Below are 20,547 nucleotides of genomic sequence, written 5' to 3'. Positions count from 1 at the left end.
TATATCAAACACTGACAACACACACACACCCACCACCCTCGACAAGACCCGATTTGCCTGGCAGGCAGACATTCCAGAAGTAACGGATGACGATTGGGCTGAAGCGATTGCCAGCCCGAGGGGTGCTGCAGTTTCCACATGATACTGGCTTATCCAGTTCACTAGGGCACGACTATGGCGAATGGCGGTCATTCAGTCCCCTACGTGTCTGAGATGCGGCAGAGAAGATGGGTCCTTCCTACACACAGTTTGGAGCTGCACAGCTTTGCAGCCCCTTTGGAACAGGGTTCGGTCATGTCTTAATGAAGTGCTGGCGTGGGTGCTTCCACTCGACCCACAGCTGTTCCTACTACACTCCACCGATGACATTGGAGGGAACCTCTATAAACAGCATCTGCTGTTCCTTGCCCTTACTATCGCCAAAAGGGATATTGCGCAGGGGTGGAAGGCGTCATCTCCCCCGACCAAAGGCCAATGGAAGAACTAATTAAATAAATGTATGGGTGCCGAGATTGCGGTCTGTGAGGCCCGGGGTTTCCCCAGGAAGCATCGTAAGATCTGGACTTGCTGAGTGACATATCGTGAAATTGACCTGCCCCCCCTACCCGAGGAGGAACCATGAGTGGCACCCTCTGATCCCTGATAAATCCCTGTGTTGTATCATTTGGTCGTATTATTGCTCTGCTATGATGTATACTTTGAATCTGATGAATCATGTGCTGTATTATGGAGATTGAAAACTGTCTGCATAATGTTTGTATTGTTGTTTTACCGGCATGTTCGGCAGGTATTGTTTATTATCATAAAAATGGTTACCAATGCAAATATTATCCCTATGCTCAAACAGGTCATTGTAGGGCTTGTGCCCTTTATACTGCAAAATAACCAAATATAATTTGTAGGGTATACTCTATAACCTGTCATCCAAAGTTAACAACCACCTTTTTAAAAGCTGATACAAATAACTCTTTAATCTGACATTAGCCTCATCATTCAACCACCAACACCAAGGTCTGACATCCACTAGTCTACTTAACTTGACCCTAAACTGCTGGGATGCTTGTGACAATACCTAAGCACGTTGATTAGTTACCAGTCATAAATGTGTTTATTGTATGAATTGTGTAGTGTGCTGGAAGTGGTCTGAGTGTTTGAAAGGCTGCATATCAGTAATATATAAAGCAAATAAAATAACAAATGTAATGGGCTCAAGAATGCCAAAAGCATTGTTTGAGGAAATGTATATGTTACTGTTATTTTGTAGTTTTCTACCTAATCTATTTCTCTAATGTTTTCTGCAATAAAAGCCATTAAAAATAAGATTACATTCAAGTTGGCTACAGAATAAAAACTCTTCTGCTATCCATTTATCACCTTTTATTAAAAGAAAATATCCCCATCAATGTTTAAAGAATGTCATGAATGTGCACATTCCAACACAATATTGTTCTGAGCACTTGCAACAAGAAACCCGTGGTCCCAAAAGCTAATGAACAAAATGATCTTTGGGTACATAGGATTAGCATCAGCAATGTTGATTTGAAATATATTTTTAAAAAAGAGTAAAGCTGACAGGTGAAGCAATCAGATGTCCTGCTCGTCCTTACAGAGCATATTGTAGGGCCATCAGCACAGCTTTACCAAAACCCAAGAGGACAGGAGAGTCCAGTGAAGACACTTTGAACCTCACATTGGTGCAGAGGCTGAGAAACCACTTTTATTAGAGCTTATGGCCAAATGAAATTCTTCACAAGCAGCCAAAACTGAGATCCTAGCTTGGGGCCTATGCAGGTGTGGGACAAGATATTTTCTTGTGAACTAGACTACGTAACCAATTCCTGCTCAGGGGATGGGACAGTCAGCTATGAGAAGTGACAGCAGTGGGGCAGGAAGTCGGGAGCGGCTGGTGCAGCAGCACCCCAGATAAATTGCAGACAGTTTTGGCAGGGGGATAAGCAATAAACAAGCTGTCTATTGTGACTTTCTTGCAGCAAGTGGCATGCTCCTGTGAAGTTTTAATGGCATTCAGATGTATGCTTACATTTCATCCTGAAATGTCCACATTATTGAAAGTGAATATCCTGCTATGATTTACTTATCAATGTTAGGTGTTTGATCAGGCACACATCAAATCTGAAGGAGCTCAACGCTTTAAGGTGAACACTCTTATTGCAGCTGGAGCATCCCACACTGGATATTCGGTACATAGAATAGTGTGTTTTGTACAAATGATGAAGCAAAAATGTACAACGTACTCATGTGCAGTCTTATGAAAAAAAAAAAAACATGCTTCAAAGTGCACCACAGGAACCAATGTTTTGATTAATGTCTTTTGGAAACACTCCACATTCAAGAGGGGAGTAGTATGGCTCATTTTTCCATACTTACTCACTAAGAAGTAGGTATTTCTCATAATCCCTGTTTAAGAGGTCTGTTGCCTGTGTCCGCGCTTACAACACTACTGGGTGGAAGTGCAAGAGGTCCTAAGGGAGGTGGCCCCGGGGAGGCGGGGTGTACTAGCGGAACATTCCCTACTGGGGTTGGGTATGAAATCCAAAAGTGGCAACCCCACGATCAGATTTGTCAATTTAGCGCTAATCCTGGACAGGCGTGCAATACCTAAATGCTGGAAAGCCACTACGGTACCGTTAGTGACGGAGTGGTATAGCGAGGTGGTGAGATGGGGCAAAGCAGAGAGCGCTGAGTTTAAGAGGGAAGAAGACAGGGGTTTGCGCAAAAAGCCAATCTCCCTAGAGTGGAACACGATACTGGAAGACTTTAAGGCAAAAGAATTGTAAAGGAGATATAGCAGGGGTCTGGAGGATGCAAGGTCCTGCAATTATATATGGACAAAGGTGTAGGAGGTGGCCAAGACGTGTTAATAGACCATGTACGAAACATTTTATATGCAAGAGAGTTGCTGCTAGACCGAACTTTGCCAGTGTGTTGTATCTTTCTACCAGTCATATATAATTTCATAAGGGTTCAAATGGAGGGAGGGGGGGTTATTTAAGTAGTTATGTTACAAGTGTCACGGACCATGTTTCGAATTGTAAAATGTTGGCGAAATGTGCAATGATCATTACAAATGTACAAGCTGATCTGTAATTGCGGAAATATTCATGCACTGTATGGTATATGTGTATCATGACACTTATAAAATGAATAAAATATATTTCAAAAAAAAAAAAAAAGAGGGCTGTCGCCAATGGTCTGCATTCACACTCTTAAACGTGTACTGGTTCAGTGCACCAAGGCAGAGTGGCCTGCGTGTCTGGATGGAGCCTCCTGCTGAACTTCGTTGCTCACTAGCTCAAAGCGGGATGTCCACTTTCTGTCACACACTATTCATTGGCCACTGGTTCAACGGTGCTGGGGACAGGTGACCTTTAGATGTCTTTGGACTTAAGATGCCTTTGCTGCTTCATGAATAGAAGCCCACATGATAGCTTTTTTTTAGTATGAATCATATGTTAAGCTAGGAACTGGAATTGTGACCTCCCTGCAGTATGAAATGATGATGTCCATGGATGGTAGGGTATTTATTCAGAGGACACAAATTTGAAGAGAGAGTTCCATAGAAGGGCCACATTTACAACAACTATTGTGTTCCTTCTTAGTTTGAGAGACTCAAGGGCATTTGCTGGAAGGGGGTTGTCTGCAGGCTGGTCTGTGTCTGTCAAGAGCTTGGTTGCAAAGCGAATATTGGTCTGGAATGGGCTCGGTCAGCGAATGAAAGGAATTGTGGCCAAAAGAAGTGTAAATGTCTGTTGCTTTTACTGCCTTGTCATTTGTTGTATGCAGTTCCGGCTGGACTGTTCCCATGAGGCACAGGGTCAGACTGATTTGCATATGGCCATGTCTGAACTGGGGTGGCAGAGTGGGCTAAAGAACGGTGATGGATCAAACCCAGATCTGTTGACAGGGTGTGAGTGTTTGATTGGTTCTGATGCTCCGTCCATCACCACCCCCTTTTGTACCGCTTTGTTCGCCATAAATTGGCAGGGTATGCTCAGACGTGAGTCCCTTGCTCACTTGGCCACTGGATTCAAGCAAGCCTGGCTGAAGATGGCTGAAATGCCAGAAACCGGTCCTAGGAAGCTTGTTTCCGGTCCAGGGAAGGCATGGCTTGGCAGTTCGGGCTGGACTGTTTCCATGAGGCACAGGGTCAGACTGATTTGCATATGGCCATGTCTGAACTGGGGTGGCAGAGTGGGCTAAAGAACGGTGATGGATCAAACCCAGATCTGTTGACTGGGTGTGAGTGTTTGATTGGTTCTGATGCTCCTTCCATCACCACCCCCTTTTGTACCGATTTGTTGTATGCTAACAGAATTTTTTTTTTTTTACTTTTAGTGGCTTTTTAGAGTTTTAGAAGTGGTTGTGACCTTTATATTGCTGTGCCAACATTGGAAAGGTGCTACACGCCATCTTTGCTTAGTAAAGAAAGAGATGTACGCAAGTTACTGTAGTAGCATAGTGTGGATGAAGTCGTGATGTTACTTTGGAGTTTGTCTGCTTGCCTCAGCTCCAAACATTCTCGCGCTAATGTCTGGCAGTGCTGACAGGAAGCCCAACAGTCTAGCCAGTCTCAGCATGGCCACGAAATTACGTATATTTACTGCAAATGAATGCAGGCATTTCGGCCACCTATGGTTACACCACGGCACAGTTGGCAGCTTTCTCCAGTGCTCATTAACATTTACAACTTCTGCAGGAACCGAGGGGAACAGTTTATAGAAACCGGCTTCTGATTTCACCCTGCCATGTGTTCGCAAAAAAACATGGCTGCCTGAAAAACTGCACGCGGCCTCTGCGTCACAGACTCGGCTTCCAAGAAATGCGCGCGCCTTCGGTGACCAGAACATGATTTAGAGCAGCGGCCTGAACCCCGCGTCAATCGCTGGCTGTCGGCTGCGTTTTTAACAGCCCCCCTCTAATAAGGCATTATAGCCGGCCCCGTCCGTGTATTCTCAGGGATGCTGGCTGGTCGCAGCACCATGGACAAGAAAACCATAAAACATGCCTGTACTTACAACGGATCTGAGGCTGTTGTCTTTCACCAGCTTCATGGAGGCTCGGTAGCAGTTTGCGAGGTCGTCTCTGTGGGAGTCATTAATGTGGCCTCGTGCAATGGGCCCCACCGTGTGGATGACATCTGAAACAGAAAAAACACAAGGAGTAAATATACATGTGCTCGCATCTTGCTGACGCACGGTCCTGCCATTTATATCGCGTGTCTTTGGAGGAATAGTTATAAAATTCGATATAAAGCAATCAGGGCAGGCAGCCGCACCAATAACACAATTGCAACGACTAGGAAATGACAGAGACAGCTGTGTGAATTGCACATTGAAAACCAAACAACTAGAAAGCAAATTGCACGTTATTATAGCGCGTGATACATTCTATTGCTTTAGATGCAAGTCAAGCGGCGTAGAATGATGCAATGGCGTATGCTTGTCAAATTCTACTTTTGAACGGGTGAACTGTAAATGAAGAGGTCTTTTAAGAGTGCCTAGGTATCTCCGTAGACATGGGGTGTTTCATTATCCTAACAATTGGAAAGTATCAAGTTTAATTATTAGGACAAATTAATCCTCGTGAGCGATCCATTAAAGTCCACTTTCAGATTTGTTTTGCTGCAATGTTCTAGTGATAACATGGGGCCCTGAATGCTGCTGGGATGGAAATAAAGGTCTCCAGGCTAAGGCGGAGGAGTGTTGCTCCATTGTTTTTCAGCAGTGTATAAAAATAAAGTGAATTTAACTCAACGTTATGATCCTTTAATTTGTTTCTGCTGCGGAAACTTTGCGGGGCGGGCTGTTCTGCTCACAGAGCAGGGGGAGGAGTGGTGGACACTCTCTAAATGCGCACAAATGTTTGGCTGGCCCTTTTCGGACAGCCAAATAGTCATGTTCACTTTGCTTGTTCTCAACCCAGGCTGCATTATAGCTTGGGTGAAAAACATGCCCAGGCTTCCAGTCCCCGTATGAGCGCCGAACCACGGCACACAGGCCAATCAGTGTTGTGATTGGCTTAGGGGAGCCTGGGTGCTCCCTGTTCTGGCCCGACGTGGAGGAGAGACAAAGGAGAGACGCGGCGATAATGTACGTTTGTTTTTATTTTTTTACACCCTCCCCGCCCCACCACCTCCGATCCATGCCGGTTGCCACTGAGCCTCAGTAGTACTGATTATGAGCGGAGCACTTGGCGCTGACTGCTCCTGGTATATACTAACAGCGTGGGGTGAGTTAGTTAGCAGGGGCAGGACTCGCCTCCTATTTCGAGTTTTCACTCAAACAACTGCGCTTTATACAGAGATTTCCATGTCTAATGTATCAAATTGCACATGTATCTGTATTTACCAGGCTTTTTCCCACTGTAAATTTGACTTGGCGGAAATTCACCAATGGAAAATTTGGAGGAGTACCCCCGACCACCCCCGGTGCACCTCTGCTTGTAGGTGCAGTAATATATTTGCACATGCCTATGGGGAGAGGGGTCTTGACCTCTCTTTAACCTGAGGCGAGTCCTGCACCAGTAAAACACCGAATTAAACCACAGCTCTGTTTTCCACTGTTGAGCCCTCCTCTTGTGGACACGTGAACTGTCAGAGTTTGTGGCAAAGTGAGCATCATGGTTTGGCCATCCCAAGATGGCCGTCCAAACCGTCATGCGCACTTATAATAATCCACATTTGTAAAGCACGAACAATCACCCGTAAGGTCTCTAGGTGCTGGGGGCCATCGGGAAGATTAAGCAAGCTATTGCCCAGAGTCACATGGTGCTGGGCTAATCTGCCGCCGGCGCTGGGGATCGAACCGTGATCCCCAGATTCCGGAGTCAGTCGTCTTGGCCGCGGCACCACATCTCTTCCCACTTATAGTGCAGCAACCACTCCTCCTCCCTCTATGTCACGCTATCTTAGCCTCTCCCCGCCCTAACCTAGATCTTGCAGCTAGACTAAAAATAAATTGATAACAACATTATGTTATTATCATTTTATTTTTACTTTGCTCTGCTCTTAGAGCAGTGGGAAGACGCGCTTCGGCCTTAGCGGAGGAGCCACATTTGAGTGCACTGGTCGGCACCGGGCCCACTTACGGAGTTAATCCTGCACTGTGGAACACACTGGACAGCGTGCCTGATGTATTTTTTGGGCTCTTGTGTGTCCTGGAGCTACTCAACTTGGTAGAGTGACCCACAGAACCACATGTGCCCTCAGATGAGCTTGTAGAGGATATGCCAGGTATTACAGGGTAAACGTAAATTGCGTGAGGTTCACCTGCAAAAACAACAAAACATGCCCGTAACAGTGTGCCACCCTTGCCTGCTCATTTTCATCTCAGAAGGAGCTGTCATCACGTTAGGAAGGAGGAGACATTTGACATCCTACAGTGAGGAACCATGAAGGGGGACGCCTGCCCGTGGCTTCGAGTTTAGGTGTAACTACATAATCAGTACCGAAGATGGGAACCACAGTGAGTATACAGGGTCCACATATGATGTCACAAACTGCCCCTCAAATTCCTCACCACCATCTCACAATCAGCAATAACAGCTTTGTTGTCCTGTGACTGACCACGCCCTAACAGACGCAGGGGCGCTATATTTTAACTGACAACTGCAGACATTTGAGGCACGAATGAATGACTTTGATCTCCCCAGGGGACAGCTCCTGTTGCATAGGCAGCTCCTAGACGACTGCTGTAAACAAGGGCACACAGTTGATACAGAACCCCCTACACACCCGGTCCTCCACGGAATTCTACAGATGGGCCCAGGGCGACACCTAGTCACCTGGATATACAAAGCCATATGGTCCCTTAAACAACCTACGCTTGCACCCCTCAGGGAAAAATGGGAAACCGACTTACGCAGGCCATTACATGACAGAGAATGGATCAAAGCACTAGCATATACCAAGAAGGTATCCCGCAACAACCGCTTCAAAAACATACAATTGCATATCCTGCATCGGGCATACCTCACTCCCGAAAAACTCCAGAAGTATTTTCCCGACAGCTTCTTTGCCTGCCCTAGATGCCTGGAGCCCACTGCCTCATTTTTAGGTCTCGCCTGACCCAGCGCATGCGCTGGTCTGGCGAGACTTATTGAGAGGGCTCCAAAAAATGCTACCAGGCCAGCCTAGAGCTACAGTGCATGTGCGCGGGCGCGCGCGCCGCGTTTTACCGCGAATACTTTCGGTTTCGCGGCCGCAAGGCCGCTTTGATGTTTGATCATGATCGCGAACGCGATCACTTTCACTTTCACAGACAGTGAGGAGGTTGCCCCGAGCAGCCCCCCTAGACAGAACTACCAGGCTTCTCCTGGAACACCAATTATGCCAGCAGACTCGCCATGAGCAGGAAGGCTGCAAGGCACATTTTAGAAGACAATCACAAAGGAGCTAGACAGACACTGAGAAAATATCAAGGGCGCCCTCCGCTCAAAAAGTCAAACCAACATAGCCCTTGATATTTGTCACACACACAACATCTCTCTATCTAAGGGCAACACTCTAAAGTCACAGACATATTGTTGCAAAATCTAAAGTGTCAGCGTGGCGATGACTGGTTTATGCATAATCGGACATCTGGCCCATTCCGTTTATCAACAAGCCATTCCTTTATCTCGTGCATTACATGACTGGCATTTTTTCTCTCTCGAGTGAAATCATCGCGTGCTTTCGCTTTTGGAATGTACCATTCTCTCAGATTTTGTTCGCAGCTGCTGCCCGTCTGTCAGAGGTGGTGGAACCGCCATTCTTGTGGTTTGGGAGCGTGCAGGGCTTGTTTAGGTGAAATATGCACAAAAAAACCGAGATCTTTAATCTAGATATCCCGTTTAATGCAACGGAGAGAGAAATGGTTCGCATGCGTGCGCGTCTTGGTATTGGACTCTATTGGGCTGCACAAGGTCACACATAACCTCCAGCTGATTCTTTGGACAGGCCAGGGAAGTCTGGGTACTTTAACAGCTTCTTTTAAAGATGTGAAGGTTCTAGAAGGCCCTCTGTCAACATTTGCTATTTTCCAAATGGACGACTACTTTCCACTTCTGTTTATGTGAAATCTGCTTTGGGACCTTGTATCGTCCAACGCTTTAAACTGAATTAAGCATTTTCAATGCATTACAAGATGTAATTACCACTATTACTAGCTATGGTTTGACAGTACTGCCCAATTGTTACTAAAGGTTTAAAGTACAGATTAGAGAAGGTTTGGGACGCCGCTCAGAGGAGTGTTTAATCTCACCTCAGGTGTATCATTCCATTTTCTTTAAAGGGATTCCATTAAAATGCTCGAGGGACTATTTTGCCAGTGAGAAGTACACTCTGTCATCACAGTATCATATTCATTTATTTTTCTTGTATATGCAACCAATAAGAAACCAATCATTTTTTGGCAAATTGTCTGGCTTTAATGTGCTAAACTGCATTTGTAAATGCCTGTGATTAGATGCATCATTACATCAATCCTTTTACTCATTCATTCATATATGTATCCATCCATCTTTTCAATCACCCGCAATCCACCATTTCACTCACACATCTATCCATCCATCAATCAATCCATTTACCTTTCACTCATCCATCCACCCTTTCACTCAGCTTTCCATCCATTCACTCATCCATCCCTTTCATCCAGCCATCCATCTGTCCTCCCTTTTACTCATTCATTCAATCTTTCACTCATCCATCCTTACACCCATCCTTTCACTCACACATCCATCCATCTATCATCCATTTATCAACCCATTCAACACGTCCATCCATCCAGCCTTTCACCCATACATCCAGCTACTCTTTCACTCATCCATCCACCCTTTCACTCATCCATCCTTACATCCATCCTTACAGTCATTCATCCATGCATGTATCCATCCACCCCTTCAATCACCCACCCATCCACCATTTCACTCATCCATCCATCCTTTCACTCACTTTCCGACCCTTTTAACCAGCCATGCAGAAATAAAAAAATAACACAATTTTTAATTAAAAGCAACTTTACAGTTTTTATTAGGTGACAGTGAACACTTGAAAAAAGCAGGCTTTGGCTAGAGTGAGGAGAAGAAAAGAACTACTATACAGAGGCAACCATTATGTCAATGGTGGGGAAAAATTGTCTTTTCTTTTAATTAACATCCAAAAACACAGATTTGGAGCTTAGCTCCTACCTATTTATTTTTTATGTCACCAAAAAGGCAAAGCTATCCACACAGTTCCACGCCACAGAATTTAACTCCACACATTTCCAATCCACACCACATAATTCAACACTAAACCACATAATTCAACTCAGCACAATTACACTACACGCCACATACATCCATTCCAAACCACAGAATTCCACATCATGCCACACAATTCAGAAGGACACCACATAATTGAGAGTCATCGAGCATAGCCAATAGGTCTCGCCTTTGGGACCTTTTCAGTGTTTAACCATGCAACAGTTGATGTTGTTGCACCAAGGATATTGTGCTGCATAACTAAATACTTATAAGGTCCCAAAAGCGAGACCTATTGGCTATGCCAATGCTTGTTGCACATGCTATGGGACTGACCATCCCTCCACAGCTATTGGCGTACCATCCATACTACCCTTAGAACGGTCACGGGACTACGAGACCTCTACACATGAGAAGCTAGCGCCCTTGGTATCTGTCAGCGTCACAAGCACATGAAAGTAGAAATGCACTTTTCCTCCATAGGGCTCCTCCTGGCGAAACAATGCATCACTATGCATTGGAAGGCACCAGAAGGCCCTCCCCTGGCAGCCTGGGTGGGCGCAGTCAAGAAATGGGGCGCAGCTGAAGAGGTAATACTCCGAAGGGAGGAAGTCCAGGGAATTCGCAAGCATCCAATCTCCATGCCTTGGGCCATGATACTCCACTCCTTTACACAAGAAACGCTAGCAGTGGCAGAAACACGGATGGGCGGTTCCCTCAGTGCCTCTATAGCTCCTGCGGATGCTAGGGAGGGTATGCAACGAGCCCAGACACCCGACGGGTCAGGTCTAATGGCCACCAACGGCCCATCACTACACCCTCATACAGACAGCTCTTAACGATCTCCCTCCCCCCCTTCCCCGCACCTGCACAACACCAACACGACGTCTCGCAATAGTGCAGCATTCAGGCGCTTATATACACGCAATCGCATCACATGAAACAGTGCATCCCAGTTATATACCCCAAGATTGTTCAAGGTTAGAATATGGCTGACATTCTATAACCCCTACGAGAACACGTGCGGGGGGGACAATGCACCTAATCCCCAGCGCGGCGCAGTGGTCATACTGCAGGAACGTTAAGTGTATCTGGACACGGACCTCTAAGGGTCATCACCACTCAATAGACTGAGCTGGAGGGCTCTACAACCTTCAAATTAGGCGCTCTTATGTCAAATTATGTTATAACCGTGCGATATCACTTGTACGCCAATACCATCGGCAGTGAAAGATGTGATGTGTGTAATAATCTTAAATGCCAATAAAAATGTTTTACAAAAAAAAACTGCTTTGTTGGTCCTGTGAGTTATACTACAACTATTTTTAAGTTTTAAGTTTTTATACAGTGTGGACAAGGCCCTAGAAGGCATCAGAGACCTGAGCACCAGGAGTCCAGGTGAAAGTAGGAAGTGCAATTCACAAGCAGCAAGACAGTAACCTTGAGGTCTGAGAGCAAAAGACCACCCAATAAATGTCAATGGATAAGGTCTGGGTAAATGCGGTCGGCCATATTAGGGAGGGATGGGGAAGGCTGGAGCGCTAATTTTGCTTGGATGTTTCAGTGGGGGAGCTGAAGCTCGCTATGTAAGTAATGTGGCGAGGAAGACTTAACTCGGTGTATTGAAGATTACTGGTACGTAACCAGGGCATCACTTAACACAGCAAAACACATAAAAGAGGAGGGAAGCAGGAGGTGACAGGGTGCAAATAAGACTGACATAGTATACCACAGAAGGTGAAGGGAGTGCAGTACAAACTAAACCACCACAGAAACTGCATCATTTCTTGTAAGCAAAAAAATGGTTTGAGTTTTGCCCCTACTTTTATTGTCGAAGAGAAAACCATTTTGATGATTTCATCACAGTTTCAAACACGACCCCTTCAAATATGAAATAATGTGCACATTGTCTCACTTTAAGTCACTGGAAGACGAATAGGATCAGTTTCCTTCTGTCTCTTTGATTAAGTAAATCAGTTCAGAAATCTTCGCTTTAATTTTAATGACTTTTTGTATCTCCAGAAACGCCGGCAGAGGACATGCAAAAATCACTTTCATCCACCAAGCCCGCAGGGTGTGCAGAGCGCGCTCAGAAAACATTCTTTTTTACAATTGGAGGTTTTGCATGCTTAATATTTCTGATCAAGTGCGGCAATAAAAATAGGCTTTTGGAACCCTTTGGTTTGTCCACAAATGAGAGTAAGGCATTCAAAGTGCTAATGAACTGGAAGTCCCGGCGCAGAAGTAATTGCAGGTTCTTTTCATGCATTCACTCACGTTCCTAAAGACGCCCATTTTGAACAACCTGGCAGTCCTCAATTAATTTAACAAAGAAAATATGTCACAATACATTAATGCTAGTTCTGAAATCTAATTTATGAAGTTCAGGTGATGAAATGGCCTTCCCTGCCAGATACTCTTACACATAGGCCGTCATGAGGCTTAATTTACATTCTGACAACAACAAAAAAAAGTTCTGGCTCATATTCAGGCTAGGCAAAAACAGAGACACTGAATGAAGATTGATATTGAATTAAGATTAACATGATTTAAATAAGTGTGCTCAATCATTATCCTCTTTGCCAGAACATAAGTATTGCCCAAACTCTTGCTGTAGACTCTCTTGCATTTCTTTAAATGATACAAAATTGTCCAGTGAAAAGCACCACAATATTTACATTAGACTAGAATTGAGCCACACTGTAAACCCTTGTCTTCCACCCGACCAAGGCTTCTTTTAAAAGTTTGCTATATCAGAATTATTAGACTAAGTGCCTTGTTCACGGTTTCTCTATTTAGGCTGAGTGCCCTTGTTGGGCACACAGAGTCATATAACAGTCCATACCCAAGGATAGCGTGATCCTTGCATACAAGTCAAATTCCATATAAAACCCACATTTTACATAGTTATAACCAGGTAATGAGTCTCTTAGTTATTCAAGAAATAGAAATATATACACATTCTGTATTCTCCATGCACGATGGACTGTATTGTTGGTGTGTATGTATATATATTTATTTATTTATTTTTTCCTTCAAAAACTCAGGTCACTGCCACCGCTCCTCATGTCCCGGGTGCCGCCCAAGCGTCAGTGAGCCGCAATTTATGTATCCACTCTGGCAAAGAAAAAGAAAATCGAAAGCTAAAAAATTGGGTGCACTCACGGATTTTCAAGTAAAATACTTCATTTAATGTGCGAACCTCCCGCACCACGTTCCGAAACGCTTATATATATAAGCTATATGTATATAGACACAGAACAATAATTCCTGGACCACTAAAGGGTACTATACCTAGATGATTTTACAATTGGGCCACAAAGTGGATGGACACCCATCCGTGACTGATTAATATAATAGAATTATGACTCTCTCTCTCTGCAGAATGAATGCAAATTGTTGATCTTTATTGAATTTTCAGAAATCTTAATGCTGAAAGTTAGTGTGTCACAAAATGTCATTGACGAATTTGTTTTATGATTTATGGTATTTTGATGAATTATGTTGTGCAATTTACCATTATTTGAAAAACCTTAATTTAGGGATTATGAGACTGTGTTCCAATCGTGCTCTTTATTATTCCTTTTGTTGAGGATTAAGTCTGTCTTCATTGTTTACCAGTGCACGCTGCGACGTGCCAAATGAAATGTACATATATACTTCCTGGTTCAAGGAGGAGGTCATGTGACCAAGGCTGCTTGTCAGCCGAAACGCGTCTTTTGTCGTTGGTGTAATAAACTTTACACTATTCTCTGCAAGACTGGTGTGGCTCGTCTTCTTTCCTGCTGAAATCGGAGAGAACTTCTATGCAATATATATATATATATATATATATTCACTGAAAAAACCATAGGTTTCACACATGTTATAGTTAGCGGAAATTTTACTGATAAAAAACCAATGAAATTCCCCCGTTATAGTTAGTGCAGGCAACTATAACTCACGCGACCGCAATCCTCTGCTGATGCTAATACTGTTTTTAGACACTTATTTGCCCATGTCTTCTTCCATAAATTTTTAGCTATACATATATTACAAATATTTTTTTTTCATAAAGACACATATGTCATCAGCAGAAGATTGCGGTCGCGTGAGTTATAGTTGCCTGCACTAACTATAACGGGGGAATTTCATTGGTTTTTTATCAGTAAAATTTCCGCTAACTATAACATGTGTGAAACCTATGGTTTTTTCAGTGAATTTGCAAGGTTTTTTAAATGCTAATTCCTAACTATAACGTGTGTGAAACCTATGGTTTTTTCAGTGAATTTGTACGTTTTTTTAAATGCTAAGTTACTTTACGCCATTCGTGGCGTGCGCGCCCACTTAACGCAGTTCGTTCCGTGCGCGCACGGTGCGCTTCGCGCACCATGCGCGCACAGTGAGCACGCGGTGCGCTTCGCGCACCGCGCGCCCACTTTACGCAGTTAGTGCCGTGCACGCACGGTGGGCACGCGGTGCGCTACGCGTGCCCACGTTACGCTAGATGGGCCATTTACGCACGATGCGCTTCGCGCACCGTGCGCACATGGAGGACATATGATGCACTTCGTTTTGAAAGGTAATATTTTACATTTTGTTCAGGATTATAAGCCATGCACAAATGTTGCCCTTCGGGAACCATTTGCACCAGGGGGTGGGGAGAGTGTTGATAATTTTTTTTTTTTTCTATTTTTTTACCGTACGCGTACGGTAAGCATAATCGGCGAATTTAGCGAAAAAAACAAAATTGCGTTTTTGGCCTTGGGGGATCTTTGGGGACTCCCTCAACATGGCTAGGTGTTTTGGAGCATCCAAAACAGCCCCTTTACATGTTTTTGGGCTTTGTGTTTTATTCCACACTCTCAGTGCGAGAGAGAAAATGGCGGCCGCCGCTTCCTGGTTTTGGCCGATTCGAATGTTTACTAAGATCTAAGAGCCAATCAGAATCGCGCTTGCGCACGCCACCGTACGCGTACGGTAAGCGTACCGTAATCGCACCGTAAGCTGGCTCAGATATATATATTGATTTAAAGGCTATTTTCTCAGAATCTACTGAACAGATTTACACCAAACCTACAAAAGGCACTTCCTTGACCTGGGGACTACCTCTCAGCCAAATTTCATTAAATTCTGTTCAGCCGTTCGGGCTGTAGCCCGGTCTAAAGGTCCTATGGAAAAATGCATGGGAAAAACGCGTTTTGGGACCCCCCTTTTATCTCAGCCCCCGCTTGACGAATCCCCCCGAGACTTTCAGGGTAGGAGCGGAGCGTAGCGCCCCACGTATTTTGAAAAATTTGCGAGGATTCGTCGACCGGCGCCAAAGTTATTCAAAATAGAATGTTGCGGATTTCCTATGGAAACGTGGTCCTAACTATAACTACCTACTGGCGACCGCCAGTAGGGGTGTGTGTGTGTATGTATGTATGTATGTATGTATGTATATATGTATATATGTATATATGTATATATGTATATATATATATATATATATATGTATATATGTATATATGTATATATATATATATATGTATATATGTATATATATATATGTATATATGTATATATATATATATATATATATATATATATATATATATATATATATATATATATATATATATATATATATATATATATATATATATATATATATATATATATATATTCTACTGGCGGTTGCCAGTAGATAGTTAGGACCGTGTTTCCATAGGAAATCCGCAACATTCTATTTGGAATAACTTTGGCTCCGGTTGACGAATCCTCACGAAATTTTCAAAATAGGTGGGGCGCTCCGCTCCGCTCCTACCCTGAAAGTCTCGGGGGGATTCGTCAAGCGGGGGCTGAGAAAAAAGGGGGGTCCCAAAACACGTTTTCCCCATGCAATTTTCCATAGGGACCTTTAGTCCAAGGTACAGCCCGAACGGCTGAACAGAATTACTTGAAATTTGGCAAAGAGGTAGTCCTCAGGTCAGGGATGTGCTTTTTGCAGGTCTGGTGTCAATCTGTTCAGTAGTTCCTGAGAAAATCAAAAGTAAAATCATATATCTATGTGGGCGGAGCCTAACCACACATCTCATCCTGAGATCTGATTGTCTGTCAGCACTTCATCCAAGAAGTGTTGGCAGCCATCTTGGGACCAATATACATGATAGCACCTCATTAAAAAGCATTGCAGTTAATAGAAGGTTTTAAGACTTTAGTTACATTATAAATCATTTGTTGATGATACCATACTCATTTTAGGAATTGTGGTATGTTCTAAGGTGATTTCACCATGTGAAAAAGCCTTCTGCTGGGATATCATGATTGAGAGAAAAATATTTTCTCATGCTTTTCCCACAGAGGTTTGGAAGGTGATCTAGAAGCTAAACTGAGAGCTTATTTTCTGTAAATTCACATTATCTTTCTCAGTCATGTGAGAATGAAGTCTGACATTCTCAGTAAAACATGTACATCCAACAAGGGCAGAGACTGTCAGTTGATTCCTTTGTGTTCTACTGCAGCTTCCCAGAGTGTTCCAAAGAACAACTAGAGCGCTAACAGTCCTACTTATGATAAACGTATGGCACACCTGAAGCCATCTTGCTTGGATTAAAGTGGTAACTCTTAAAACATTTAATTTAAAAAGGAACAAAATGAGGGGGTTCATTTTTCCATGAAAAGTATGATTAGTGCTGCAGAAAGAAAAATTAGGGCACATTTTGAGTGACTTCTCAAATCCTCTTCTATTTCATTAAAAAATTCTGACATGCAGACTGAAATATGCACTTTCAATACCAGCAGCAGTTTTCCCTGGTGAGCAGTAGCTTTACTACAGTGATCTAATGAGGTAAAAGAGTGCTAACATTCTGAATTTATGTCAAATGTGTGACACATCTGAATGCCTTTGGAATCAAAGTAAAAAACTGAAAGTATTTCCTACTGAGGAGACTGCAGTAAATGAGGAAATTAGGAAACTTCATAACAAATAAGTCTGCCAAGATGGCCACCAGAGACAAAAGAGCCCAAATGTAGCCCAAATATCACCCAGATGTAGCACACATGTAGACCAATGACAGAATGTCCCAGAGTGTTCTTAAAAACAACTAGAGCGCTTACTGTCTTCATTATTACAAAAGTATGGCACACCTGAAGCCATCTTGATTGGAATAAACTTGTAACACTTAAAACATTTAATTTAAAAAGGAACACAATGAGGGGGTTCATTTTGCCATAGAAATTATGATTAATGCTGAAGAAAGAAAATGAGGGCACATTTTGTGTGACTTCTCAAATCCTCTTCTATTTCATTAAAAAATTCTGACATGCAGACTGAAACATGCACTTTTAATACCAGGAGCAGACTTCCATGGTAAACAGTAGTTTTACTACAGTGATCTAATGAGCAACTAGAGTGCTAACATTCAGAATTTATGGCAAATGTGTGACATATCTGAATACCTTCATGATGGAATCAAAGTAAAAAACTGAAAGCATTTCCTACTGAGGAGACTGCAGTACATGAGGAAATTAGGAAACTTCATAACAAATAAATCTCCCAAGATGGCCACCGGAGACAAAAGAGCCCAAATGTAGCCCAAAATCACCCAGATGTAGCCCAAATATAGCCCAATGACAGAAGTGTGCAAAACACTTATTATTTTGTGTTTTTGCAGTGTTATATAGTGCAGACTTGTCAGGTATTGGAGTGCTTTACATGAGCATTGGTTACATCACACAAGAACAAATTCATTTTGGTTGTAGACATGGGGAGACTAAGTGATTTGACCAGAATCACAGAATGTCGAGCTGAAGCAGAAACTCCAACCTGGTTCCCCAGTTGCAAAGTCTGCAGTTCTGGAAGTAACACCACATCCTCTCCCCTAAGTGCAACATTTAATCAAGTGGTCAACTGGATAAAAAAACATAAAGGTAACAAATAATTTAAAAGTGCTTTCTCGCTATTTGAAAACTCAGAAAATATGTCCTTATTTTAGTCTTTTAGAGCACTACCCATAATTTTGATGCCAATAAGACCCTCTAATATATGTAATTTCTAAAGGAAATGCTCTAGGTATTACAGTTTTGATTACATCAAGATGACGTCAGGCGTTCCACACTTTTGTAATAAATATAGAATGTTAGCAATCTAGTTGTTCATTAGGATACTGTTGAGAGGCAGAGGCCAGGGGCACGGACTCGGAAAATTGAAGGCAGGTAGGAGGGTGCAAAGGCAACAATTTAACCACACTGAGCAGGCAGGAAGGGCCGTGGCAGCACAACAGACTATGGAGGGCAGTGGAAAGGGGGGCAGGGGCAACAAAACAACAATACCGGACTTGCAAGAGAGGCTGTGGCAATGTAATAGACCATTGTGGGCAGAAGGAAGAGGCAATGGTAGTACAACCATACATGCCAACAGACCCGATTCAGCCAGGAAACGTCCAATGTTTTTAAGCTCAAATGGGCTTTATTTTATCTGTCTCCTGTCTACAATCTCCTCTTTTTCAATGTAACTCAAAGGGGAAAATCAATACCCCAGTTTTTTTTCAAAATCTCCCTCTTACCAAGTTCAAAATGTTCGCAAGTATGGTACATTGGATCATGGAAGGAAATCGGGTAGGGACATGGACTTGGATAACAGAGGACAGGAGGGACATGGAGAGGTGCACCAAACTGACCCTGAAGGCAGGCATCAGGGTTTGCAGCAGCACAATACACCACACAGGGCATGCGGGACGGGAGTGCAGCACAACAATCTATAGAAAGCAAGAGGGAGGGGACAGGACAATGCACATGGACAACAGAGAACAGAGGGGCAAGAGGCAGGACCATAATGGACAGACAGGAGAGAAAGCTGCAGCATAACAGACCATAAAGGGCAGGAGGGATGGATCAGGGGCATTACAATGGAACAGACAAGCCAGGAGGGAGGGAGTAGGGGTCTGCACATGTAAACAGAGGGCTGGGGGCAAGGGGGCAGGGCAGGAGCAGCAAGATAGCCATGGAGGTCAGGCAGGATGGGCACTAGAAGCAAGACACACCATGAAGAGCAACAGTGAGACTGTGATGGCATACACACAGACCATGGAGGGAAGGTGGGAGGGGTACAGGGGCAGCTAACTGACCACACAGGGAAGGTGGGATTGGCCATGGCAGCACAGAAGACCATGCATGGCAAGTGGGAGGGTTAGTGGTAGCACAATGGCTATGATGGGGAAGAAGGAGGGTGCAGGGGCATGCACAAAGGACGATGGAGGATAGAAGGGAGGGTCAGGACCTGTGCACAGACAAGAAAGTTCAGGGGAAGGGGCCTCACAACAGACCGCACGGGGCAGGCAGGAGGAGCAGTTGCAGCACAACAGACCAGGGAGGGCAGAAGGGTGTGGCAGTACAATGGACCATGTAGGACAGGAGGAAGAGGATAGGGGCATGGCATGTGGACAGGCAGGGGTGGAGGTGGCAGGGACAGGTTACAGTCATCTGACAATGCTAGGCAGGTGGGAGGGGAGTGGCAGCTCAACAGAACACTCAGAGTAGATAGGAGTGGCAGGTCCATGGAACATGGTGGGCAAAAAGGATGGAGCAGGGGCATACACAAAGACATCGGAGGGCAGGGGGAAGGAGAATAGGGGCAGCAAGCTAAGCACAGATTTTAAGCAGGAGGTCAATGATGGGGCATAGAATTGGGCAATGGAGGGCAGGAGGAGTGGACTGGTACATCATACTAAATTGAGGGCAGTGGCAGCACATCAGACCATGCATGGCAGGAGGCTAGTCCATGGATTCACACAACAGAGGATAGGGAGGAGGGGGATGGGGCAGCAAGCTAACTGTTCAGAGAAGGCGGGTATTAGGAACTTTATTGTTTTTAAAACGTGTGTCTGTGCGAACTACTTAAAATATGAACAAGTATGCAGCATAATCTCACTTTTATTCAGGAAGAAGAGGACGTTTGTGACTGTGACTCCGGGCTCACTTGGCAGAAACACCCCCTGACCCTCCACCCCCTATCGCAAAATGTAATGCCCGTGAAAAGGGTAGGTGAACACAGTGTTATATAGAACATAGTCCTGAGAGCACGATTGAAAATGAAAACTAGATATAGTGTATGGTATAAACTATGCACCAAAAAGTGTGATATAAGATGAACCGGGCGTGAAATATAATATGCAATACATTGTGCGCAATGACAGATTCATTGGAGAGCACGAGATAGCACAGGCACTAGCGCGTGCTATGCGATATGCGCCTTGGAGTGTAATATGCACAGGCTGTGACTCTCAAGTGATGTTCGTCCCCTTTCCAGAGAGTAAAATAAAAAGTATTACACATCCGGCAGTGGAT

The 20,547-nt window shown here is 44.0% G+C and overlaps 1 protein-coding gene across 1 annotated transcript in view; it reads right to left on the bottom strand.

Moving 5' to 3' along the window:
* The window catches only part of LOC146821651 (uncharacterized), a 2,850,214-nt gene that overhangs the window by 2,701,551 nt on the left and 128,116 nt on the right, over positions 1-20,547 (bottom strand). The window contains exon 3 of the mRNA XM_085609890.1: positions 5,037-5,158. Coding sequence (XP_085466016.1) covers positions 5,037-5,158 — 122 coding nt within the window. The remainder of the gene's footprint in view (positions 1-5,036; positions 5,159-20,547) is intronic.

This window comes from Triturus cristatus, chromosome 6 (assembly GCF_964204655.1).
Source record: "Triturus cristatus chromosome 6, aTriCri1.1, whole genome shotgun sequence".
Lineage (NCBI taxonomy): Eukaryota > Metazoa > Chordata > Amphibia > Caudata > Salamandridae > Triturus > Triturus cristatus.
Note: the sequence above shows the minus strand (reverse complement) of the source record. Positions and strands in the feature narration are given on the sequence as shown.